Source organism: Geospiza fortis, unplaced genomic scaffold (assembly GCF_000277835.1).
Source record: "Geospiza fortis unplaced genomic scaffold, GeoFor_1.0 scaffold106, whole genome shotgun sequence".
NCBI classification, from domain to species: domain Eukaryota; kingdom Metazoa; phylum Chordata; class Aves; order Passeriformes; family Thraupidae; genus Geospiza; species Geospiza fortis.
The window spans coordinates 3,467,363-3,494,756 of record NW_005054377.1 but is presented as its reverse complement, the minus strand read 5'-3'; the positions used below and the strand labels follow the sequence as shown (position 1 = coordinate 3,494,756).

Sequence of the window (27,394 nt, the reverse complement as noted above, 5' to 3'; positions counted from 1 at the left end):
TCACCAGTGCCAGGCTCTGAAGTTCACAAAAATCCTCATTATCTGCAGAGATAAAGCACATGTTGCCCTAAGGAGAACTTGGCTCACAAATGTGAATCTCAAAGGATTAACTGAGAGAAAAAGAGCCAGTTCCTGTTAATTTTTTTCTCAAGGTCTAATGTTAATTACCTTAAACGCTGAAAAAAACATTAAAATTATGCCAAATGCTGAAATTTTTCACTGAAATTTTTCACTGAAAATGTGAAAAATTGCCTGTTCATGTGGCTGGTGTTTAAGGCTTTGAACTCTTATTGATGCCTCTTTGATGGTCCTTGCTGTCTATCAGGAATCATCCTTTCCTCAAAGATTTACAAACATCCCTCCATCCTTCCTGTCTACCCTGACACAATTTGACAGACAGATGAAAAAGCAGCAAATACAACATGTGCAGAACAGAGCACAGCCCCCTCTCCCTATATCCCTGTCCCACTTAGGGGCAGGAAATACAAAAACAAGAGTGAAGTTGAGCCTGGGAAAAAAGGAGAAGAGGGGCGAAGGTGTTTTAAGATTTAATTTTTATTTCTCATTACCCTACTCTGATCTGATTGGTAACAAATTAAACTAATTTTTCCCAGTCAAATCAGTTTTGGCTGTGACAGCAATGGATGATTTATCTCTCCCTGTCCTTATCTGGACCAGGAACCTTCTGTTACACCTTCTCTGCCCTGTCCAGGTGAGGAGGGGAGTGACAGAGTGGCTTCCACTGACTTCCAGACAGTCCTGGAACAGCCTGTGCTGCACGAACACTTGTCCTGATCCCTCCTTTGGGGAAAAAAAAACATTTTCAAGGCTCATGAAACTCCCAGCTCTGAAACATCCTACCAGAATGGAATTCAGAGACAGAAAGGCAGAGAGCTAAAGCAGACATTAAGGCACATTTAGTCTGAAGAGCTGAACCCACTACTTCAGTTTTTCAACCTCCTCACACATACAAAGCCTAGAAACTATTGTGTAGGATAAAAGCAGGATTTTTTTACTATTATTATTTTCTATTTTATTTTTTTCCACCCTTATACACAAGGAGGAATTGCACTGAAAAGCAGGAAGCCCTCACAGTCACAGGCAGCACTTCTTACAATGGATCTTTAAAACCAAAGTCAACAGAGTCTATTCTGGTTGTGGCATCTACAAGAGGGCTTTGTACCAGAGGCTCCATTCTCCCCTTATTTATTACACACTATTCATCACCTCCCCACAGTCCTCCCCCTCCTAAGCTCCCCTCTGCAAATATATACATCAGCATTCGTGTAGGAAGAACCAGGAGTGTCATGCAACAACCATGGTGACCTGCATCATTTTTCCAAGGTAATCATCTCCAGTTATGGTCTGAGGCCCTAAATATCAGTTTAGGAGCTATTAAAACACACAGAAATCCTCAATAGCTCCATTTTTTATCATTCTGAATACCCTTTGCCTGGTGCATTGAGGCACTCAGTCCATAACCTTGCACTGAATGCTCTCAATGCTCCCTCTTCACAAACAATTTTACTGCCTGAAGAATATAAAAACCCCTGTAATCCTCTCATCTGTGGATTATTTTATTTTTTTTGTTAAATAACTTCTCCATTTGCATACAGTGACAATTTATTATTGTCACTGCAGTGGTAATCTGGGAGGCACCCATCTATCACAGGAATTAAGTGAAGCTTTTCAAAAGGGCAGCAAGCTTGACCTACTTACCCATAAATGTGGGGAGAGACTCAGACAACCTCTATGAACTGACAGACAAAGAAAACAAACCTATTTTTCATAAAAAATGGGGGCAGGGAAGGAGGAAAGAAAGCAGCAAACCTGAGCTATCTCCTCAGTTTTTCGTAATTTTTCTTCCCAGGTCACGGTCATCTCCTGAATCAACTTTTCTGATTCCTCCAATCGTTCTTTTAATTCTGGTGATTTCATAGCCTGCAGGAATAAAAGCAAATGAAACAAGAAAAGCTTGTTGTGCTCTGTGTTTTTTCCCTCTGCAGCCACACAGATGGGGGAATGAATAAAGGCAACATGACTCATTTTTCAAGGCACACTTAGCAGTAAGCAAAGGGGTCTTAAAAACACACATTGCACGTAAAAGCAGAATCCACCTAAAAGTTCTTTAATTAGTTACAAGTACAGATGTTAATGTGGAGTTTATGTGCTTCAACACAAACCAATTACACGATACTGGCAGCTTTGCACAAAGACACTCACACAGAAATTAATCTTATCTCTACATTCCAAGTGACTCATACCAAAACTAGTTTTGTTTTTTAAAGATCCTGCTGCTCTGGCTATGTCCCCTCAGCTGTCAAACTCTCAAAATGACGCCTCACATCTCAGTACGCTGCCATGCCACCAAAATGTTTTTATTGCTCATTTTTAAATGGCCTGATGCATTATTTTTTCTATTTCTAGGAAAAAATGCAGCTCTTCTGGTTATGCACCTCTGCATTTCTAGATGCAGTTTACAGAGTGAATACAAAAGGAAGCTTTACAATGTGCTTCTGGACACTGAAATTCAATTTTCTTGCTAATTTGCCACAGCTCTAATTTTGTCTGGTGAAATATTCAAAGGCCCATGTTCTAAATACAGACTTCCTTAAGAAGATACTCCCACAGCCACCCATCAAACACCCCAAAAACTGAAAGAGTAGCAGCATCCCCCCATCCCTGGAAATGTCCAAAGCCATGCTGGATGGAGCTGGGAGCACCCTGGGATAGTGGAAGGTGTCCCATGGCAGGGGGCTGGTCTAGAAGAGCTTTAAAAGGTCCCTTCCAACTCAAAATATTCTATGATTTTTAAACTTCCATCTCCATACTGATATTTCCTCCTCTACAAACCTTGCTCAAAAAGCCTGTGGACTTCCTCATGTCATTATTTCATTACTGCTAATGAGGAACATGGGTTTGGCTGGTTGGCATTTATGCAATACCAATTAAACAATGGGAGCATCGTCCTCCAGCATCAGACATTTCCTTACCACAAACCCAAAACTCCTCACAGGAATCCAGATCAAAGAGTGGCCTCATTACGCTGCAGTTCCTTCAAGAAAAGGAGCAAGTGCCAGGATTGGAAAATCCTGTTTTAAGACAGGAGTTTCCTCTGCCTCAAGACACAACAGTCTAGGAACTGTCAGCTGATGTGTCCTGTGTGGGCTTTTTCTGCTTTAAATACCTAAATATGGGGTAAAAGGGAGAAGGACTTTGGACAAGGGTCTGGAGGGACAAAGGGGAATGGCTTCCCATGGACAGAGGGCAGGATTGGATGGGATACTGGGAAGGAATTCCTGGCTGGGAGGGTGGTGAGGCCCTGGCACAGGGTGCCCAGAGAAGCTGTGGCTGCTCCTGGATCCCTGGAAGTGTCCAAGGCCAGGCTGGACAGGGCTTGGAGCAACCTGGGATAGTGGAAGGGGTCCCTGCCCATGGCAGGGGGGGGCACTGGATGAGCTTTAAGGTCTTTCCCAATCCAAAACCACTCCATGATTCTGTGAATTCCACACAGGAAGGGAAGTGAAGCCAAAGCAATTTCCCAAACAAAAATTCATAATACCAGCAAAAATGATCAGGGCAAAGGGGTGGACACTACCAGGGCAGAATGATGAAGCCCAGATACTCTTAAAGTTTAATTTGTCCATTTCTTTGGACAATAAGTGAGCATTTTCACACATTTCAGCTGCACAATAACCTGGGTAACTCTCCTCATTGCCTACAATGCCCAAATAAACCCCAAAGAAATGGGTCCCAGACCCACAGGCTGCTTCTCTGCTGGAAGCAGGTGAACTCCCAGCTCAGGAAGTTTAAGCTGGTGGTCTTGGCACAGACAAATTAAAACATGATGCTAATTCCAACAAAAAGACAATCAAAATGCGTGGATTATAAAAGAAAAGGGGAAAAGAGGATAATTCCATACTCTGTGAAGAGAAAGTCAACTGTCAAGTTTTGTCCTGGTTGTTCAGGAGAGAAAAGGACACTGACACCAAAAAGCAAATAAAACCCAAACCCCACAACTTGGCAACTTCTGTATCTGGAAATGAGCTTTGAAAATGTAACCTGTCATAATGAGTCAGTGCTTTTGTTCACTTCAGGAAGTTATTTATGCACATTTCTGGATGAACAATTAGATGGGCAACAAATGCAATGAACTGAAAGGAGCACAAGGCTGTGAATGTGGGGTTTGACCTTTACTGTGCAGCCTCTTAACAGCAAATTGCTCTGGCTTTTCCCTGCTCTTTGTCAATGCCACTGGGATGACTAGGGTGGGATTTTAATACTTGGGAAATGAAATATTTATTATTTCATCCTTAGGAAACACTACTTCATTACTTTGGACAGCTGCCATTATTTTGGGAGTAATACTAAAAAATGAAACAAATGGGGATTACTTGCAGCTCTCTGAGTACTGTTAAGTCTGTGGCTGATATTTTAGAGGAATTTTTAGATATTTAATATTATGATATTTAACTTGAGACACCTTAAAGAAACTGATCCACACACAGTGGATGCTTAGCACATTAGGCAGCTCAAATAAGAAGAGTCCAAAATCCACAAGTCATTTGCAGCATCACAGCCAGCATTCCCTGCATACCTCATGATGCAAATGTTGTAATCATAATTTTTCAGAACTGCAAACCACAGGGATTACATCACCATTGGTCTGTCCCTTTGGAAACAGAACTCAGAATTACACTAATTCTTGGCCTTCATCTAACATTTAGACCATGTTTCTCTTGAAATTTCACTGTAGAAGTAATCACAGAATAGGTTGGAAAAGACCTTGAAGATCACAGAGTCCGATCTATGACCTAACAGCACCTGATCAACTAATCCATGGCACTGAGTGCCACATCCAGTATTTTTTTAAACACGTCCAGGGATGGTGACTCCACCACTCCATGGGCAGCTCATTCCAATGCTCAATCACTCTTTCTTGTGAAGAATTTTTTCCTAATTTCAGCTTAAATTTCCCCTGGTGCAGCTTAAGGCTGCGTCCTCCCATCCTGTCACTGCTTGTCTGGGGAAAGAGACCGACCCCACCTGGGGCTACAACTTCCCTTCAGGGAGCTGTAGAGAGATATTGCCTAGTGCCTGTGAGAGATTTAACAGCAGCTCCAAAACGGGCAAGAAAACTTTATTTAACTAAAGTCACATCTCACAGGATGTGGTCATGCTGAATTCTTAAAATAGATCAGCAGAGCTCTGCCTAAAAATCACCCAGTTTGAACTGGAACTATCCATGCCTCCATGTCCTCTGCTTCACAGAGTAAAACCAAGAATGCTCAGCAAGGTGCTCAGCATCTCAATGAATGTCTGTGTTTCAAGATGGACACATGGAAAAATGTAAAAATGTTATATAAAGGGAGATGGAAGTATCCCTTGGACACCCTGCAACATTCCCTCATGGAATTCTGTCTTAGGTTACAAGATGTGGCTGGGGGTGTGATTCTATTGCCATCTGTTAGAGGTGGGGCAGTTATCTTCTGTTAATTGGGCAGTTTTCTTTATCTATTCCACAACCAATCCTCCTTCCAGGAGATCTCTGCTGTTAATGGGCCATTTAGTGTGACTGCATGGCTGATAAAATTCCATCATCCCATTGGGAGATGCTCCACCCAGGAGCCAAACATTCCTACCTGGCTATAATCTGAGGTTTGGAACACCACAGGCAACCTTTTCCCACTGGATTTCCAGAGGAGCAGCTTTCTTCACTGGATTCCCTGAGGAGGACCAGGCCTATCTACACCACCACTAGACCTTCAGAGGAAAACTGTACCCTTCTCCAGGAGAACCACATCTGCCACTCCAGGAGGGCTGCAGCCACCATTTAATTGGACTGCTACCAACACACTGAACAACGGGGTGTCAGTTCATATTCTGACTCTGTCAGTAGTATTTTCTTTTTGTACTATTGCATTTGTATTTTTTTTTTCATTTTCCTAGTAAAGAACTGTTACTCCTACTCCATATCTTTGCCTGAGAGCCCCTTAATTTCAAAACCCTAACAATTCAGAGGGAAGGAGTTTACATTCTCCATTTCAAGGGACTCTCCTGCCTTCCTTAGCAGACACCTGTCTTTTCAAACCAAGAGAAAATCCTTCTGTAGAACTGGCGATGCTCTACATTGTGTCAGGTCGTATTCTGACTCTGTCAGTAGTATTTTCTTTTTGTACTATTGCATTTGTATTTTTTTTCCATTTTCCTAGTAAAAAACTGCTATTCCTACTCCCGTATCCTTGCTTGAGAGCCCCTTAATTTCAAAACCATAACAATTAGGAGGGAGGGCATTTACATTTCCCATTTCAAGGGACTCTCCTGCCTTGCTTAGCAGACACCTATCTTTTCAAACCAAGACAAAATCTTTCTGCAGAGCTGGCTAAGCTCTACAGGGTCTCAGTTCATATTCTGACTCTGTCAGTAGTATTTTCTTTTTGTACTATTGCATCTGTATTTCATTTTCCTAGTAAAGAACTGTTACACCTACTCCATATCTTTGCCTGAGAGCCCCTTAATTTCAAAACCATAACAATTCAGAGGGAAGGAGTTTACATTCTCCATTTCAAGGGATGCTCCTGCCTTCCTTAGCAGACACCTGTCTTCAAACCAAGACAAAATCTTTCTGCAGAGCTGGCTAAGCTCTACAGGGTCTCAGTTCATATTCTGACTCTGTCAGTAGTATTTTCTTTTTGTACTATTGCATCTGTATTTCATTTTCCTAGTAAAGAACTGTTACTCCTACTCCATATCTTTGCCTGAGAGCCCCCTAATTTCAAAACCATAACAATTCAGAGGGAGAGTGTTTACATTTCCCATTTCAAGGTAAGCTCCTGCCTTCCTTTGCAGACACCTGTCTATCAAACCAAGACAAATTCCTTCTGTAGAGCCAGCTGAGCCTGGGGGGGGGAGTTTCTGATTTGCAAGGCTCAGGTTTGTACCTCAGCCTTGGTGAGCTGCTCCCGCAGCTTCTCCACCTCCTCGCGCAGCTCGCGGATGATGCGGGCGTTGGGGTCCTCGTTGACCACGGCGTGGTTGACGATGTTCTTGGCCCTGTCCGCGTAGCGCAGCGTCGACAGCGTCTCGTCGTAGTTGTCGGCCGCGGGGCTCACCGTGGCCACCATGGCCGTCTTGCTGTTGCCCCCAAGGCTGTCCTGGAAGGTTTGGGAGGGGTGGTTTAGAATCAATATTTTTGTTTTGGTTTGTTGGGTTAAGAGTTTAAGCCGTGCGAGTTAAGAAAAGGTTGCGATTTTCAATGTTTGCTTTTTCAAAGCTCGTTTGGGAAATGTCGTTCTTGGATTTCGGCATTCTTGGCTTTTTTATTTTCAACAGGAACCAGAAAAAGGCCCTGTTTTGGGCTTTACAGGGCTTGGTAAAGGATTCAAAGTTTTCTTTCTATGTTTTCTGCTTAGGTTTACAAACCAAAATGTAAACACTTCAGCACTGAGCTTCTCAGATGCCACTGAGGGAGCTCAGGAAAAAACATGATGAATTCAGATTATCTCATTTTAAAGACCAGAAGACAGATGTCTTCAAGAAATAAATTACTGAGATATCTGTTCATAAACAATATAGCTGATTTTACTCCTATAAACATTCAGATTGGAGCCCTTCCTTTACTCCCACTGGCACAACTCACAAATCTAAACTGAGTTATGTAAGAAATTACCCTCCTGGAATTTGGTTGAGAGAGAAGAAGGGCATGAAACAAGGAAGGAAGCAAGGAATGAAGGATTCAATTTTTTTATTGACCATAAGATTATGGTTTACAATTTCAGTCAAATATAGATACATGAAGATAAAATATTCTGGTTTAAATTGTGCAGCACTCTTTTTTTCTGTTTGGCAGTTTGGTTACTTTGGTTTGTTTGGAATTTTGGGGTGAGGTTTTTTTTGTTTGTTTGTTTGTTTTTAACCCAATATCCCTTTCTGAGACAAACCATGCTCTTAATTTTCATCTTCAATAACCCATGAAATGTAGGTCAGGCATTGCCATTAGAACAATCTGACTGCATTAGCTGCTTGTCAAACCATTTCAGTTCCAAAACACACGTGGAGCTTTCCCCAGCAATCATTAAAATGCCCCTTTAAGTATTTCCCCAAGACTCTCCTTTTGGCTGCGTGATGCCTAAACCAGTTTGACAGCAGTCAGGCTGTTGGCAGCACTTGGCTGTCCCTGGTCATGCAAAAGGGCATGGAACTCACATGAAACATAAATCTTTGTATATTTATAGTGTTCAACACAGCAGAGGCAGGTAAGTGTATTTCTACAGAAATCAGCAGCAAAGAACAGCTTGCTGACTGATCTCACCATGACTTTACTCATCCAAGGATTAGCCAGTGTTTATTCTAAATTAATCCATGGCTTGGGAGGGTCCCCTCTGTACCACAGAAATGTTTTTTTAACTGAAAACTTTAAGACTAACAGGAGCACTAATGAATCATTCCATGGGATTTCCTGGCCAAAAATTAGGAATGACAGCCTGCAACTGCAATTCCTGCTCTGCATAAAAAGCTGGAGTTTGGCAGGGAGCTGGCCAGGTACTCGCCTTCCAAATCCAACCTTAACTGTTTGCACTTTGGGAATGTCCTTCACTGCACGAATTAGCTCCAAAATAGGATGAATTCATTATTTGAATTGCAGCTCTGCTGCAGAGGCAGCTGAGAACGCTGTAACAGTGATACACCAGAACCCACAATACACCCATTATAAACTGGGCAAAGTCCCTCTTGTAGCAATTCAAGCCCAATGCCAGACTGTCTGATAAAGTTTTATGTATAAAACCCATGTGCTGATTTCACTGGTTTCTTAAATGATAAGCAAGAAAGGTGAAAAAATAGCAAATCAGCCATTCATTAGTGAAAAGAGTCTGTAAACCAGCCTGGCAAGGCTGGGCTTGCATGTGTTAGAGAGACAGAATGGAAATAAATAAGTTATTTTTAAGAATTAACTAGCTTTTTCTCCTCTAGCAGCAAGATTACTGTGAAAACAATTCAAAATGTAGAGCTCAGAAACTGTATCTTTAATAGCAGCCACCAGGCTTCTGAATAACATGGGAAAACAAGATGTTTGTACCAATACAATTTGATAAAAACCAGAAGTTACAGAACTGACAAAACTATTGTGCTCCTTGCACATAACGTGATGCCACTGCCCAAGCAATGATATTTTTCACTTTGCACTTTGTCTAAAATCCTCAACAAAATTAAGCAAAAAGTGTCAGATCTTGAGGTCTCCTGAAGTGATTTCTCAGATTTGTGGAGAGACACTCCATGACAGATATTCCTGCAGTTAGAACACATTTAGTCTGCTTTGGTATCACAATTACAAGTTGAAAGACAGGGAGAAAGCTCAGCCCACTGTCACGGACATATTTTATGAAAAATCCTTTCATTGGGATCTTTTCTCCTGAGAAGCTGAGAGGCCTCAGAAAGGAAATGTAAGCAATGATTATCTGCTGCTGTGGAATGCAACAGGTGCATCTTTGATTGGCCTCATGTGGTTGTTTTTAATTAATGGCCAATCACAGTCCAGCCGCCTCGGACTCTCTGGTCAGTCACAAGATTTTATTATCATTCCTTGCTAGCTTTCTGATGAAATCTTTTCTTCTATTCTTTTAGCATAGTTTTAATATATAATTTTCTTTTAATATAATATATATAATAAAATAATAAATCAGCCTTCAGAAAGACAGAGTCAAGATTCTCATCTCTTCCCTTGTTGGGGTTGCCTGCAATTCAACAGCCCACCATCTCATGGCTTCTCCAAACAGGGCCCTTTAAACGAATAAATCCCTTCCTTTAATTAAAAAAAAAAAAAAAAATTAAATGTTCCCCCTTTCAAAACAAAGCTTCAATGAGAGCTTGATTGTTAAAAATCCCCAAAAGCCCCCAAGCCTTGATGTTGGACACAAAGAGGGTTTGCCTGAAAGGAGGCAGAACAAAAGTGGGCTCCCGTTCCTGCGCCGCGTCCGGCCGGCGGCACCGTGGCCACAATGCCTCAGACAGGTGCTGAACAGGAATTGCAGTCTGCTCCCTGGATTTGTTTAGAAATGGAGCAGCAGAACTAATTCCAACAAGGCTGGAAATTCATCAGGGAGGTTTCCACCCTGCTGCAGCCACATCAGGAACCCAGAGTGCATCGGAGTGAAGTGAAGCTGTGCAGTGGCTTTGTCGCCAAATTGCAAAGAGCCAAAAAAATAATTTGTTTCTTCTAAATGAGAGTAAAAACTCAGTGTAAATATAGAGAGGCAAGGATGTATTTAAACACTGATAAACCCTCAGTGCAAGAACACTGTGCTGTGAGAACTTGTTTTGCTCAGACACTGTTTGTGTTGTGCCATTTAGATTTTTAAGTGGCCATTTGATGTCCAGATCTGTTAGGGATAAATAATTTCACAAGTCAGGCTAAAAGGTTCATTAAAAGGCAGCACTGAGTAAAATGAAGGTTTGTGTGTCAAGAGGTTACAGGAGCAGGGATTTTGTTTTACTTAAGCATTGTTTTCAAACCTCTGCAAGGAAAAATGTGATTTTTTTAATCTCTACACTTCTGTACAATGTGCAAGTCACTTTGTCTTTTTCTTTCCACGCAGTTAAATCCCAGGGATATGAAATTTAAACAACACTTAAAAACATTGCTAAGAAAGGATGGGGAAGCCAAGACAACAAAGTATAGTCAGAGCACCTACAAAAAAATAAGAGGACAAAGAGAGGCTGGTGATGCCACAAATCAGTTTCTTCTCAGATCGTTTCTTTCTAACAGTAAGTATCTCAATTGCTCCTGGATAATAACTAAATTGAGCACGAGGGGAAAAAAATTGACTCATATAGATCTCATATTTAACAATTTGGGTTTCTTCATTTAAACTGTACAGATGTTCATCCAAGTGCCACCATGAAACACTCCTTTTCCCCCCCAAAAAAGACCAAATAAGAGTCCTGTGCAGTTCAGAAAATGATTTAACTGCTCATTTCACATGAACAGCATCTCTGAAGTCTCCTGACCTGTTCCTCAGACTGTAACTGGGATAATGCTCTCCAATTATACTCTGCTGACAAAAGTAAAATATCTTAACAATTAAATTAGACAATTAGGAAAAGGTAATTGTCTTAATCAACATCTTCAGAGCTTAGCATACCAGGATGTAAAATCAGCTGTATGCAGAAATAACCCAAATTAAATTAGCCCCAAGGTAGTGTGTGAAGCTGTACTTACACTGACCCATAAAATATACACTGCTTTTAATTTTATTTTTGAAGCTCCTTAATCCTTAGGCCATTGCAGGTCAGCAGAAGACACATATTTAGTCTGCAGAGACATTAATGGCTTACATCCAGCTCATTTTCCAAAGACAATTATGGTTAACATCAAACCCAGAAAATGAGGCAAAAAGCACAGAATTCTGATTTCATTCAATGAGACTCTTCTCCCCCTTTCCTCTCTTTTATTTAACTTTAAAAAAGAAGATTAAAAAAAAAAACAAACTTACTTTAAGTAACCAAGTGAGCACAGAATCACGATATGGAACAAATTTGTTCTTGTTCTTGCCAGCAGCCTGATCTGCCAGGGCAGAAATAACCAGCCCCAGAGTTGTGAGGGACCTGCCCAGAGAACACAAACAGTCATTAAAAAGGGTAAGTATTCATAAGTCAAATGCATATTTAGACAGTGACTTCCTCTCTGAAAACATGCTCTGAGGAAAAAATTCCTAGTTTAATTTTGATCATGCTTTCTTCACAAAAGCACCACTCTTATTTTTTTCAGTATGTTTTCAGTCTTAATAATCAGGTCTTCACAATGAAATTCATGGCAGCTGCGGGAACACAAATAGTTTTTAAAAAGATGGAGATCTTATTCCCATATCTAAGAGCACTGCATGTCAGAAGGAGAAATAGAGAGAAGGAAAGGAGAAAGATTGACTACAGGAGCTTTGTAGAGAGAAGAAAATGAGAAAATTCACTACAGGAGCTTCAGACTGTTTTACAAGTAGGCTGTATTTAGCAGGAAATGGTGATGAAAAAAGGAAAACAAACAATTTCAAAGTCTTACTTGTTAATGTTGCTTCCTTCTTTCAGCCTGTCTCCTGCAGCACCAGTTTTAGTTGCCCTTTCACTACCTGCCAAGTCCACCAGGCTGAGCTTGCCCACCTTCTCACCTGATGTCTGGGGAAGGAACCAGAGAACAGCCCCTGTTAGGTCACTTCAACCAAGTTACACTGTTTAATGTACTTTACAACAGCAATCAAACTTCATTTTTGGTGTAAACTCTTGGTCCAACCCTTCTGAGAAAGCTGGATTTGAACAGTGCCCTGTGCTAAGTCACTACCTGCTGCTTCAGAAACAACAGTGAAGTCAGGTACTCTGGTATTTTCAAATATCTCAGAAATCTCCAGAGGAGAGCACACTAATGAAGTGCTGAACCATGAAAAATTATGGCAAGGAAGTCACAAGCAGAGACATGAGGTTCACAATCCCATCTCAAAAACAGTCTCCTAAAATCCTCAGATTTTATACCAGAGTTTCTTCTCTTTTTCAGTGATCAGGAATGAACCTGACAAGAAGCATGTTATAATTTACATAAATTATCACAATTGCAAAGTCTCCTTTATCCTCATCAGCCTCCTGGAACACAATCACAGCTATGTGAGTATTTAAACCTGTAATGTACATTTTTGTTACAAATCCTTTCTCCTCATTTGACCCAAAATTACATTCTGAAACACTCCATGAACCCCCTAAATCAATTTGAAATGGAAGAGCCAACTGTCTTTGGGAACAGCTTGCTCACATCATGCTCTTCTGCAGCACCTGCACCTCCAGCACCCCAGGATCCCAAATACAAAGTGCTGCATCCCCATAAATGAACGGGATAATTAAAATCAGTAAGCTCTCAAAAATCACACCCTAAACCTATCAAAACATGACGTGATCACAGAATGTGCCATTTCCAGGACTGAAAGGACCAGCAGATGGGAGAACAGGGAAATCTGTTGCGGAAGTTCACACAGGGGTCACTGGAAGGTGCAGAGAACACGGACAGTCACAAGCACTCTGCATCCAGGCTGAGCAGGACCACACAAAAACCAGGTATGAAAAGCATGTACAAGAGCCACAGCAAAACTGGAATGACAAATTAGGGAAAAATAAAAAAAAAAATCAGCACAGTATGATGCTGGTTTGAAGTGCAAAGGGGAAAAAATCCAAATAAAGAATGAGGAAAATTGCGTGGATAAGAAGATTGGTGAAAATTGAGAAATTAGGACAAAAAAAGCCCAAATTCTCATTATGCTTTCCAATATTTAGGCTCAGATTTGCTCTGTGGACACTCAAAATTTCTCCAGGACTTTGAAAACACTAAAGAATTATCCAAGCACAGAATTTAACAATGAAGTTTAAAGATACTTCTTTCAATTCCAGTTTATCACCATTTTCTATGAGGGACTAAATAATATTGACATAATGTATTTCATGCACCCCTCCAAGGCATATTTAAGTATAAGGCAACATAAATTAAAATATTTGCAGCTTTAAATGCTTTATCAATATTTAATATTTACACATAAAAGCATTAATGCCATTCAATGCAAAATATTTAAAAGTGGCATTTTTTTCAATTTAGAAGTTGATAATTTAAACAAATTTGCATTAATTTAGCAAGCTGGTAATTTATATCAATTTGCATTAAATAACCGCAAGTATACATTTGGAGATCCATTTGGATCACCAAATGTACACTCAGGTGTATTTCTATTTTTCACCTATTTTATGTTTAGCCTGTACTACAAACTGCTGCTTCCAAAGAAGTGTTTCTTTTCCTGTGAAATAGATTAAAGCAAGAGACACGTCCCAGCCTGACATTCGGAGCTTGCAGCTGGATTTTCTTACCCCTGATTGCACATCATAGAGGGTGTGGGTGAGGATGATCTTGAAGACTGCATGGGACCGACTGCTCTCCTCGTTCATGTTGGTGGCAGCCACTGTCCGAGATTTGTTGCCCTCAGACATCAAGGACTCGATGTCCTAAATACAATTTTCACAGCCATGAGCATATCTGCATGGACATCCTTTTCAATCACCTCCAAAAATCACCTCATCTTGGTCAAATACAGCATTTTCTTGATAAGCCTCCCATTTGTTTATTCAGAAAAATGTGAGGGAAAAAAAAAATCAGTTTTTTGACTCTAGAAACTCCACACTGTCATGATTTCACCCACTCCTCAACCTTGATATTAAATTATCAACAAAAACAATACACCTGGCTGCACATAGCAACACTCAAAAGCAGAGAAAGAAGTGAGGAACAGTAATATGTGTTTGAACCCTGTCCCATTTTAGCTTCAAGTTGTCATGGTCTGAGGATCTGGAATACTGACAGAAGGCTCAGAGGTTTATAAAAGAGAACCACACTGAAAAGGACATTATATTCCTCCAAATTTTAAAGAGTTTATTAAGTGCTTTCATCTGTTGTGATGCTTGAGAAAGGTGCAGCTCCCCTGCTTTGGGGCTTCACAGCAATTGTGTAAAATAGTTAAAACCTTGGGGTCTTGGGCTAAACTTCAATTTCTGCATCTCTAGTGGGTGATGCTAAAACAACTCAAATAAACAGTCAAACAAAGGACCACCACAGACCACTGGCTCCAAATTCTGGATTACAGAAAGCTGCTGGGCAACATGGAAAGGCAAAGCATGAAATGTGCCCTGTCTTAGCAGAAACCACCATGGAGAGCTGGATGAACACCTGGAGAAACTGCAATTGCGCTGTTTTCATATTCTGGTTAAGCTGACAGACTCCATCCCATATTTATCCATTTTCACCACAGTAAGTCAAAGCTCCTTAAAAAACAGGGCATTTTGTGAATGCACATATAAACATTTACTGTCCTGCAAGCCAGTTTCATGTGATGCTCTCAAGTATTTGCTTGGTAAACAACCATTAGTTCATAATTCCAGCGTGTGCTACTGGGAAGGGAAGTTACTGAGTAGAGCACGACAGGCAAAAAGTGACACAGTGGGGCACTGAGAGCCTGTCTCTGCTTAATCCTGGGCCTGTCATTAATCACAGAACACTTTCTCATGACAGTCTGCACTCATCTTAATGCTGAGAGGAAATCTGTTCCATCCAACAGCTGAATTACTTCCAGAATTACTGAGCAGCACAAGATGAAGGGAGTTTCTGCTCTCAGCCCTGCTCTCCCCAGGGATCACATCACAACAATCTGCAGCTCTCTTGCTCTAAGATTACTGATAAGGAGCATTTTAGTAGTTCTGCCCAGCTTAAGGGACAGCACCTGGTGGTTTAGGATGTGAAGATAAGCCTTTCATAAAGTTGATCCTTACCTTGTAGCTAGCAACAGCTAGTTTGGATAGGCCATCTACGTAAGGGCCATAAACACTGTGTTCTCTAACCTTTAATGACTGACGGCTTCTGGTTGGGGGAAAAAAAAGGGATTTATAAGCACATGACTGACTTAAGACAACATTTACACAAAGTCCATTTCTCACTGACACATCTCAAACAGGATGGTCTCACAAATACCCACTGAAGCACAGAGCAAGGGGCAGAATGCAAACACAAAAAAAGCTTTATAACACATAAAAAGCTGACACAGACAGTGTTGTCACTTCACAAAAGGTACATTTACTCCAGGCTTTTAGTCTTGCTACTTTATTTTGATTTATAATGAGGAGATGCTGAGATCAGGAAGCAGCAAAAGCCATCCTAGGCAAATGTTTTAGATGGGATCCATTAAGGCAAACTGGTTATGTAAAGGAAGAGTGTAGGACAAATTGTACAGTGCCATTCACACACACATTCCTCACCCTTTGGGGTCAAGGAGATCTCTGACTTTCTCATTGTAAATCTCCATGTAGGATACTTCCACTTTGAAACTCTGCTCTTCATTTTCTTCTTTCTGTGCTCTTTCAAAGAGTCCACTGCAAAGTCTAGGGATTAATCCAGGCTGATCAGCAGTACCCATCATGGTGTAGGATTTTCCAGACCCTGTTTGAGGGAAGCTGTGATTAGAGAACATGCAACAAAATTTCCTGCTGCACAGAATATTGATAGGAAATAAAAGAGCTTAAATTTTTTTTTCTTAATTTCAGTGAAAGATATTTTTTTCAGTTTTCTGCTTTAAAGTAACCCAAACACCACTGAGCTAAAGATTATTTTAATTAAAAGGAAAAGGAAAACAAGAAATTTGGTTCAGAGTGATGGAGAACTTTTAGGTAGATACAGCCTTACTGCAGATGACAAGCCACTAATGAGAAAACTCTTCATATTACTCTTTAAATATTACATTAAAATGACAATTCAAGATTATTTTAAGCACAGAGGCAGAAAATCTGAGCAATGCTCTGAGCTCAAGGACGATCACGGTCATGCCAACGATTATCATATGAAGTGTGAGAAATAAGGGTAGCCAGCAGCAACAAAACCTTACTTCTCGTCCTGCCCACCTCATATCTGATGTTACAAAAGAGGAAAACATTTCTTATCTACATTAGAAGGTATTTCTCCTCCAACAATGTCACAAGAGCTGTGGAAAGAACCAGAACACAACACCTTTGCAGGGAACACTTCTCCCTGACTCTGGGACTCACCTGTTTGCCCATAGGCAAAGATACAAGCATTGTAGCCTTCAAAGGCATTCTGAAGAATATTCTCTCCAAGGCACTTGAAAACAACATCTTGACCTAGAAAACAGAACACACAAGCCAACACTGTAACACAGCAAGAGCTTTTTGTCCCTCGATTTGAATTCTTTGACAATTAGGTAGAAGCTGTGAGGGTTTTCCTGCTGTTGCTGCCTAAATCACATCCAGTGCTTGCTCCCTGGAAAGGAGCAGAAGATGTGCTCCAGATTTATGCTGCTGTATAAATTAAGGGCTGGGATTATCATGGATATACCTGGATGTGCTTAAAGCAAATATCCTATCAAGGTTCATACTCATAAGTTTTATCAGCAGAGAATCTATGACCAACTGCAGAATTTAATCTGCTGGGGAAATGACACCTCCTCAAAATATACTCAAGCTGTATATTTTAATGACAGTCAGTTGATTTTAATCCAAGGGAATCAGCAGAGCACTGGAAAAATTTACTGTGTAAGATATTGGATAATACCATGAGGAGATTTTTGCAGAGAAGGAATCACTAGTATGTGGAAGATATGGACATTCACAGGGTATTTTGTACTGGCAAAAAGTAAGGTGTAACATTTCTTTTGTAACTGAACTTTCAACTTTTTGGATAATTTTCCAAGCAGAGGAAGGAAGGCTTAAAATATCTGGGTAGTAACTTCTTGAACAAAATCTATTTTCAGAATTAATTTTATAACCAGAAAAACTCAAGTCTGAACAAGGCATGACAGAATTTTATGGACTGAAAAGTCCTCTCAAATAATGTTCCTTTAAGCTCTTCCTTTCTCTCATTGAAGTTCCTATCTTTACAGCCAAATCCATGCTAAATTCCCCATCAAAAGCACCAAGAGTTGTGCCAGGCTCAGCTGGGGTAACACCTCCACTGTATAACAGGCCAAAATATCAGTTATACAGGCACCACCTTTAGTTTGAGAAACAAATTAGGTAATATTCCTATGTAATTTGTATGGCTGAAAGTGTCACATTTTTCTCAGTGCCTTAATAAACGATTATGCATTAAGTTATTTGTAAAAGAAATTAAAAAGAAGTGTATTTGTATTTGATTCTTCTTATGATTTCTATGCAATACATTTTAAGTTCAATTGATCCTAAATTTTAAAGGATAACAACTATGAAAGGAATAAATTATAGGAGTGGTAAGTCCAGTTCATATTTTACCATAACTATTTGCCAAAATGCATTATAATAATACATAGAAAACTTTTATGAAAACTTTTAATGAGTACATTACACATTCTCACTAAAACATCTGAATTCACATAAACTTAAATGAAATTAGGCTTTATTAATATTCCTTTATTAGTTTTTACTATGATGCCAAACTCCCATCAGCACTGAAAAACATGAAATTACACATAACAATGCTCCTCAAAAGAAATAAATGGGTTTGATGCATTTAAAATTATGGAGCTGGAGCAGTATTTTAAATAAAGCTGTAAACAGGAGTAAAGCATCTTTGTGCTGGGTTTCTCCACTCTCTGCACTGCAAAGGGGTGGCATTGCCCATTGTCATCTTTAGAGAAAAGAAACTGGAATGATTGAAGATTTTCCTTTTTTTGACAGCAGCCAGTCATAGAAGGGACAGCACTTTGTGCCATATGGCCTGTGCCCTGCAGCAAGGACTGTATTTTAATCAGATCATTCCCACTTGGAGACAGCCAAGCCACGGTAAATATTATTACCTGCGTATTTTTCTTTGACAGATTCATCCATAGACCAAAAGCAGTGATCATATGCAAACACCTGCAGGGAAACAACCAGGACACCTCAGAACAGCTACTGCCAAATCCAACACGTTATTCACATTCTGACATTCTGAACTCAACACATTCCCGCTGAATTCCTTATTTTCCAGGAGTTTGAAGCCTAAACAAACACTTCATTTTCCTGTATGCTTTTATTTTTTCCTTGTTTCCATTTGTTCCTTTCCGTGCCAACCCTACTCCCCACTCTCCATGTGCCAACCCAGTGGATGTCAAGGACCTCTCAATTTCTCCCTCCAAACCCATCCCTGCAATGCATTTTTCACCAGAGTTTCTCTTTTGCAAACTGACAGATGTCCTCTAGCTCTTTCTGCCTCCCATCTCCCCATGCCTCTTGTCTGCATAAATTAAAAACAAGCCTTAGGGTAGGAAGCTCTTTCCATACAAGAGGAGTACGTATTTATTTACATTCCATGACAAACCAAAGCAGTCATCAAACTCTAATATTTGCAAAGAATAATAGAAAGCAAATCAGTTTTATCATGAAAAGAGCAACACTATAATATTTTTAATAGAAAACTTTCAATGTTGCCATAATTCCATTGAAAGGTCCACAGGCACCTTTCGACCTGAAATAATACAATGTGTATTTTGGGACAGATGTTTGCAAAAACAGCTCCCCTGGGTATGTATCTGCAAGGAGAAATATTAATTAGGGTAATGTCTGACCTACATCCACAAAATTTATTCTGCAGGATGTAGGAAAAGGGAAGTGCAATGTGGGGCTCTCTGGCTCTGGATTTCCCCTCTAAGCTTAATGGAAGCTTTGGATGTCCTGCATTGTTACACTGCTGACTACCAACATTTACAAAAATGCTTAACATAGCAAAATCCTTGAAATTGAAATAATTTATCTTCAAAAATACATTGTTTCCCCCTCCATACTACACTGATGTACCAACATAAAGAGATAAAGTAGTTATTTAATATCCTTTAACTGAGGAAACAACAGCTTGTGTATTAAAAATTATGGTGCTCTATTTTTCTTTTCACTTTGAATTCATTTTAAAGCTAAACATATTATTAATGCATCCCAAGCCTTCAGAACATTTAATAAAACATTGGCTGTATGAGCACAACCATGGAGCTGAACCCTGATCTGCCAGGGCAGAGTCTTCAGAACAAGCACCAAGTCACGGGACCATAAAAACAAAACGAGTTTGCTTTAACACAAATACCAGAAAATGCTTTTAAAAAGCCCACAAAGAACAAATATCCTCCATTCAGAGTCTGCAGTGCTGAGTGTGGATGTTCTCATTTGTTCCTCTGACTCATTTCTTGGCACAGGCTGTACAGAGCATTTCTGCAGCAAGGAGATGCTTCGAGTTTCTTACTCAGCAGCTGATCAGCAACAGAGCTCTGCAAAATGCTTTTAATATTTGGATAACCCAAGAGAGAGCAAGTGATAGGACAACTCCCACACACTGATAAAAGCCCTTACCTTTGGGTGAGCTCTGCTGTTCCCCAATGCATCAGGAGTGGAAAGGATTTGGTACAAGGTCAGGGGAAGAAAAAAAAAGACAAAAGAAAAACAAGGACTGTTAGTTGTCATGATTTCAGCTTAATTGTGCTATCATTAATCATTGGAATGCTGTATTAAAAGTTCATTTCTCTCCTCAGATCTCTCTTTGCTTACAGACCCCAAAGTCATTTTATAAACCCTTTCAGGGGCATGATTTGGGATGCTGCTCGAGTCGATTTAAAATTCAAAGCCACCGATTTTCCTCATGCTGCACGTCTTTCTCATTCTCTCACGGGTTTATTTTTCTTGTGACACCTCTCCCTCTCTCTGGGTGTCACTACCTCTTAAAGTACCCAAGCAACATTAAAATTTCCAAAACCACTTGAACAAGAACTTCAGGAGTGTTATTCAAGAGGAAATTTCAGAGCCCAGCCCCTGGGCTTGCCCAACCCAGCTCTCTCTGGTTGCTGGGACAGCAGAGCAAACATTTGCTTCCCCAAAAGAATGAGCAGAGAACAGCAATTCTTCTACTCTGTTATGTGCAGAATTTAAAAGTTTGGGGGTTTTTGTTTGTTTGTTTTTAAGCAAGCACAAAACTACTGGAGTGACCTTTAAAATACCAGCACGGCCCCAGTGGATGACTGCAGGTTATGCAGCCTCCCCACATCAGAGGCTGGAGAAAAGCAGTAAACACACAACATGTCACTGATATTCCCCTTGTCCTGGACCTTCCAAATGACATTAGCAAACTCTTGACATCAGCAACGAGTAAAGTCTTGTGACAAGCAACACTGATTTCTTTTGAACAGAGCAGGGAAAAGACATAGGAGCCATACTCAGAGCTCCTGCTGCTCAGAGGGCTTGAGAAGCAAGTTTAAAAACAGTAATTTCTGAGCACTGTCTCTCAAAACCAATTATTTATTACACAAATCCATCACTTCTTTTTGCTCGTGCCTGGATCTGCTGTATCTGTTTGAGAGAACAGGAATGACAGACACTTGGGAGAGCAGGATGATGATTTAAGTCAAGGTCACCCCGTGTCATGGGGTCATCCAAGTCAGCAATGATAACATGACCCCCTTTCCTCTGCCATCTGGCTTAGTTGAAATAAAGGCTCTCCCAAAGTCCTGGTAGCCAGCTTGGTGTGGACTCTAGGCTGTTGCTCCTGGGTGGATTTTATTGAGGGAACCTCCTTCACTTGGGCTTTGATCCAGTCACAGGAGACTCCAGAGAGCCCCTCTGGATCCCCTCAGAGAGACAGAGGAGCATTTTCATGGCTTTCTGTGCTCTGAAATGCTCATGGAGCACTTTGCTGCAGGACTTCACTGGAAACTGCCTTTAGAGGAGCTCTGCTTACAGGGCAGGTTAATTACTATTCCTACAAAAACGTTCTCCTTGTGAAAACAAAGGGAGCAGCAAGCCTGGATTCAGAGTCTGAGTTTAGCACTCAGAGATGTGACACAGCCCTGCTCACATTCTCCAGCCCAATTCCAAGGCAGGATTATATTGCAACAACCCAGCTGATCTGCCCAGCCCTCAATATAGGGCATATTATTGAGTATTTGGGTTAAAGCAGCCATAAGGATATAATCTGAGAAGTTCTATCACAGATACAATTTTAAGATTATGGATTACACAGGGCTATGTATCATCAAGCTTAAGACCTTTAGTCTGAGCTAAGTATCTCATTTTCGGAAGGGCTGCACAAACACACAAACCCAGGTCTTGGGTCTTGCTTAATCCAAATGTGAGGGAACAGAATCCTCACAAAACCCAGAGTGTGCAGCATTTGGGACACAGCACAGCTACCCAGAGCTGCAGCTTGTGTCATGTACTTTTGACCACAAAGACAATAAATGGGACAAATGTTTCCCCAAGGAAAGCATTAAGGGTGCAGCCTGCATCACTGTGCTGTGAACATATGAGCCCATTAATGCTGCAGCTGCATGCTGGGCCCAGAAACCCATGAAAAGATTTTTAGCCTGATGCAAAATCCCCTGGGAATTGAATAGATGGGGAAATAGAGCACCCACAGCAGCCTGCCTGGCCGCAAGGAAACACTGGGTGTTCGCACCCAAGTGCTCCTGTCCATCCCAGAGGTGAGGAAAAGGTAAATACCAAGAACAACACCACCCACACAGCAGGGAAGGATCTCCTGCAACAAAACACGACAGGAACCTTGTGTGCCAAGAACAGGGAGGTGACTTTCCCCCTCTGCTCTTGCCAAACCCCACCTGGAATGCTGCACACAGTTCTGGTGTCCCCAGCACGGGAAGGACATGGAACTGGTGGAGCAAGTCCAGAGGAGGCCATGAGGTTCGTAAGAGGACTGAAGCACCTCCCCTAAGGAGACAGGCTGGGGAATTTCAGGCTGTTCAGACTGGAAAAGGTTGTGTGGAGACCTCACAGCACCTTCCAGTGTTGGAAGGGTGACAGGGAAGGTGGAGAGGGACTGTTCATCAGGAACTGGAGTGACAGGACAAGGGAGAATGGGTTCAAACTGGAAGAGGGGAAATTTAGGTGAGATACCTGGAAAGAATTGTTCCTCATGAGGGTGGGGAGGCCCTGGCACAGAGAAGCTTCCAGGGGTGAAGCAGCCACAGCTTCTCTGGGCACCCTGTGCCAGGGCCTCACCACCTTCCCACCCAACAATTCCTTCCCAAATTCCCATCCATCCCTGCCCTCTGGCAGTGGGAAGCCATTCCCTGGGTCCTGTCCCTCCATCCCTTGTCCTAAATATCTCTCCATCCCCAAGGATGCTGCTATTTGAGGTGCAGGCAGCTCCTCGGCCAACAGCCAAAAATTCCCATCTATCTCAGAAACAGCAGAAGCATCCCAGGCAGGGAGGGAAAACTTATCTTTTATCCACTGAAGGATGTCACTGAGATGCTTCCAGCTACTTGTTTTCACTTGTCTGACAGGACAAGTCTGACAGGACTTTGCAAACTCCCTTCTCTTATCTCTTCTCAGTTCAATGTCAAACAGAAGTAGAGGGAATTTAATGCATCTAATTTAATTCTGAAATTAAAAAAGGAGGAAGACGACTCCAAAACAACATCCTACATTTAACAGTATTTTATTTACTCCAGGGAATTGCAACGAGATGATCTTTAAGTTCTTTTCAACTCAAATAATTTGGTGATTTCATGAATATAAATGCTGTTTTGAGAGTGAATGAAGAACTTGGAGCTTTGGTAGTAATTTCTGTTTAAACTATCTCTTACACAGTGTAAATGTGTCCCGATCCAGCTTCTTGATCAGGACACACTTGCTTTTCTATGAGAATTCTTGTGGTTCCACAGATCTGAAGCACAATGTGAAAATATGAATAAAATCAGAGAAGGTCCCAGCTGAAACCACCAGTGCATATGCAATACCACTACTGCTTCAGTTTTTTAACAGAATAATTAAATTACATATTCAAACACAATAAACTGTTCAACCATAGTTAATAGAGGCATTTTAGTAACACCCAGTCTTTCCATGTTCAGAAGGGAGGGAGGAAGGTTTCGTAAGCCTACATGTATTTCAGATTGGGCAAATGATGAGGGGGAAAACACCCCAGCAAAGGAGCAGAGGTGAACCCTGGCTGGGGAGAGGAGAGCAGAGCTCAGCCCTTATCTCTTCTGTCTGGCTGACCCCCCAGCTCAGAGATAGCAGCCAGCTGGCAAATCAGCACATGCTCTAAATCAGTCACAGCACATCTCCCTTCTCGTCTAAATCAGAAACTGGCAGATGGGGCAAAGGGAGGAGAAAGGTGGGAGGTGGCAAGGCAGGAAGCAGGGGAAAGAGCTCCAGAAGCTCTAGGACAGGAGCTGACATGCCAAACATGGGTTTTCTTCTCAGTATTTTTTTAAAAAAGAACATTTCCTATGGCAGCAGCAACTGCAACATCCAAACTGCACATTTGAGTGATGCTGCCAAGTGGCACAAGGCTATGCTGGGTTTATGGAATTGAAACATAACATTTTGTCATTTTCAGAAGTTTTCTGGACTAGCAAAATATAATACAAATTTGAGGGTTAGAAAAAAGAAAAAAGGCAACAATTCCAATTATGAATCAGGAAACTCTATTGCTTTCCACTTTCAATCTTCCATAAGCATTGCAAAAACAACCATATCAAATTCCAGTGTAATCAGTGCTATTCTATGCCCTTCTGCAGAAACTGTCCAGCACAAACACCAGAAAGCAGCTAAAAATGCAACTAGAAAAAGAAACTGATGGGGAAAAATTCCTTGGGGTTTACAAGGGTAAAGGTGTCAGTGTCCCCCCAGAGACCACTCTGTAAGGCCACATCCTTATGTTCCCAGCTGGCCTAAAAAAATATTATTATTAAAAATAAAGTTGATGTGATGTGTAACAGTAATTTACTCTTTGGATGCAGTCATTCTGGAATTCTGGTATTTTTTTATTAAGTTGTAGCAGGTAGAAGCTGTACAATAACTATCCTAAGTTCTGACAGGCACAACAGCATCATTTACCAATATTCCCTGAAATCAAAGAATGAAAGTTACATTGGGCAGAGTTTGTCATCCCCTCAAATCTTTCCTTCCTTTCTTTCCTTGGTTAAGTATGGCTCAAAACAGCACTGGCATGAAAAACCCTGAAGCACAATTTCTTTTGTGGCTCCTTGTCTTGGTTTGAAAAGATTGGTGCTTGTTCAGGAAGGTAGGAGCTTCCCTTCAAATGGAGAATGTAAATCCCCTCTCTCTGAATTATTATCATTTTGAAATTAAGAGGTTCTTAGGTAAAGATATGGGAGTAGGAATAACAGTTCTTTACTAGGGAAAAAAAATAGAAATGTAGTACTACAAAACAACACTGACAGAGTGAGAATACAACCTGACACCCCGTGGGTCAGGGTGTTGGTAGCAGTCTGATTAAGTGGTGGCTGCAGTGTTCTTGGAGTGGTAGATGTGGTTCTGTTGAGGCAGTGATCTTGTAGAAGGGTGGAAGTGTTCTTCTGAAGGTCTAGTGCTGGTGTAGATGAGCCTGGTCTTTTTCTGGGAATTTAGTGGAAAAGAAAATTGTTCTTTTGGGAAACTAGTGGAAAAGGCTGCTGTGGTGTTCCAAACCTCAGATTATATCCAGGTAGGAATGCTTGGCTCCTCTACCTGGGTGGAGCATCTCCCAGTAGGATGATGGAATTTTATCAGCCATGCAGTGACACTCAATGACCCATGAACAGCAGAGATCTCCTGGAGGGAGGATTGGTTGTGGAAGAGATAAGGAAAACTGCTCAATTAACAGAAGATAACTGCCCCACCTCTAACAGATGGTAAATAGAATACACACCCCCAGCCACATCTTACAACCAAAGACACTCCTGTACAGTGTTTTATGGAATCACAGAATGGCTGGTTTGGGTTGGAAAGGACCTTAAAGATCATCCCACTGCAATCCTGTGCCCCTGGCAGTGACACCTTCCTCTGGAATGAAAGGTGTTTTCCCTTGCTCCGTCTCACTCACCAGCCATGAGCTTCCCTAATCAGACACAGCAGAGCCAGGAGCACCTCAGGAACATCAAATATCCCATTTCCAACACCTCAGCACTGAGCTTTGCTAAGCAAATGAGGCTCTGTTTGAAGAGCAGGGGGTTAGAACATAATGAATTTCATGGACTGAAGGGTTTCTCAAGAAAACTCATCCTTCAAACAAGGCTTTTGGGTCTTGAGTGTTTGGGCACTGCCCAGGCTCCCCAGGGAATGGTCACAGCCCCGAGGCTGCCAGAGCTCCATGAGTGTTTGGACAAGTCTCTCATGGATGCACAGGGTGGGATGGTTGGGGTGTTTGTGCAGGGCCACAAATTAGATTAATAATCCTGGTGGGTCCCTTCCAGCTCAGGATTTTCAATAATTTTATGGCCCCTGGCCATATCTCAGAGGCCAAATATAGGGTGCAGAGAAGTGGAATTTCAAAGGAGGTGCTTTCATTGCCTCAGCATTAGACACCTGCCTGGACAGGAGATGGGATTTAACAACCCAGAGTCTTTTATTCTGAACAAACTGGGCTTATGATGTCCAAGTTTCCCTATTCTTTGCTGCAGGACCTTCCTAGAGCAGAGAAGCTGATAAGTGGTGTGGGAATTACTGAAGAGCTCCAGCACCAGACAGTCTCAAGGTATTGCAACATACGCAAAGGAGGCACCAAAAAAACAAACAAACAAACAAAAACAAAAACCAACCAACCAACCAAACAAACAACCTCCTTGGATTTGTTTGAAGTTTGGGAGCCCAGTTATCTTTCTGAAGCAGATCCTTTAGTTGGTAGCTTGTGTGGGTTTTGTTTGGTTTTTTTTTTTCCTGTGTGAATATAGGACTCAGAATGAAGTATTTTTAAGAGCCAGAACTGCAATGGTCAGAGTTTTATTGTTTAAATTTCAGCTGCAGAATTTCTTTCATGGCACAAAAAAGCTCCAGCCAATGGTGAAATAAAATATAGAGAATAAATTTAATGATTTTACTAACACAGATATAACCAAAAGGCAGCAGTATGATAGCAGGTAACAAAAATTAGAATTTTTAGAGAAGCTGTTTCCTCTCCTTCTGCATATCAGACAAATACAACTTGCAATTCATTTTGCTGCTGCCAGGTATATACAATGAGAGGAAATGTCAACTGAATCAAGTCTGATCACTTCAAGCTTATCCTATGATACTCAGAAATCCATTTTCACAGAAGGTTTCAAATTGCAAAGTGCCTAAGGCTGCTGGGTTTCACAATTGTTTAGCAGTTTATAAATATTTTTACCCCATTTTTACATTCAGGCTAAGTGGTACCAAAAGGCTGAGGCACACCAAACTCCAATTTTTGATCACATCCTGCAATTAATATTTTTCTAACAGAGCCTCATCTTTACTTCCATGGCAATACTGAATTCTTTGGGAAAAAACCACACTGCCCTATTTGAGCAAAAGAATTTTTTTGCAATCAGAAACAGCCTCTTTAAAACAAAATCCCCAAATACATTTAAAAAAAACCCAAAACTGTGAAAGAGCATACACAGTTCAAAGCCTAAACTTGTGCAGCTAAAAGGAACAAAGGTAATCACTGTTCCTTGGAAAATTCCTCCAGTGCTCCAAGGCATTCCAGGCGTAGTTGGCGGTTACTTAGTTTCTACTGACAAAACTAATTTTTGCCAGCTCACTCAAAACAATAAAAAAAAAAAAAGCCCCAAACCCCAAGAACTCTGGTTGAGCAGCAGCTTTGTGGGTTTGGGGTATTTTGTACTTGGAGCTAAATTTTCTGTATTGTTGGTACAATAATCTGCTTAGTCCTGACCACATTCAAGCGGTGCATGGATCCCATAAAGCTGGTGTTATGACAAGGGGATTACAACTTTATCCTTTTGTTTGTAAATACTCAGATGTCAGGATACTATTGTGCTCTAGAGAATGTTTGGTGAACAGCCAGTCCCCGTACTTTCAATTACTATTGTGAATTACAGTATTTTTTAATCAAGTGGGCTGTAGCTACCTTTATATAGCCATGTGAGGGAGGGAAAGA

The 27,394-nt window shown here is 41.1% G+C and overlaps 1 protein-coding gene across 1 annotated transcript in view; it reads right to left on the bottom strand.

The window, feature by feature from the left end:
* Window positions 1-27,394, bottom strand: part of LOC102036145 (kinesin-like protein KIF13B) — a gene marked incomplete at its 3' end in the record, with an annotated part of 85,133 nt that overhangs the window by 15,892 nt on the left and 41,847 nt on the right. The window contains exons 4-13 of the mRNA XM_014308625.1: window positions 19,867-19,882; window positions 18,345-18,405; window positions 16,603-16,695; window positions 15,820-16,000; window positions 15,337-15,424; window positions 13,885-14,019; window positions 12,050-12,162; window positions 11,490-11,601; window positions 6,942-7,154; window positions 1,831-1,941 (exon numbers count right to left, since the gene is read on the bottom strand). Coding sequence (XP_014164100.1) covers window positions 1,831-1,941; window positions 6,942-7,154; window positions 11,490-11,601; window positions 12,050-12,162; window positions 13,885-14,019; window positions 15,337-15,424; window positions 15,820-16,000; window positions 16,603-16,695; window positions 18,345-18,405; window positions 19,867-19,882 — 1,123 coding nt within the window. The remainder of the gene's footprint in view (window positions 1-1,830; window positions 1,942-6,941; window positions 7,155-11,489; window positions 11,602-12,049; window positions 12,163-13,884; window positions 14,020-15,336; window positions 15,425-15,819; window positions 16,001-16,602; window positions 16,696-18,344; window positions 18,406-19,866; window positions 19,883-27,394) is intronic.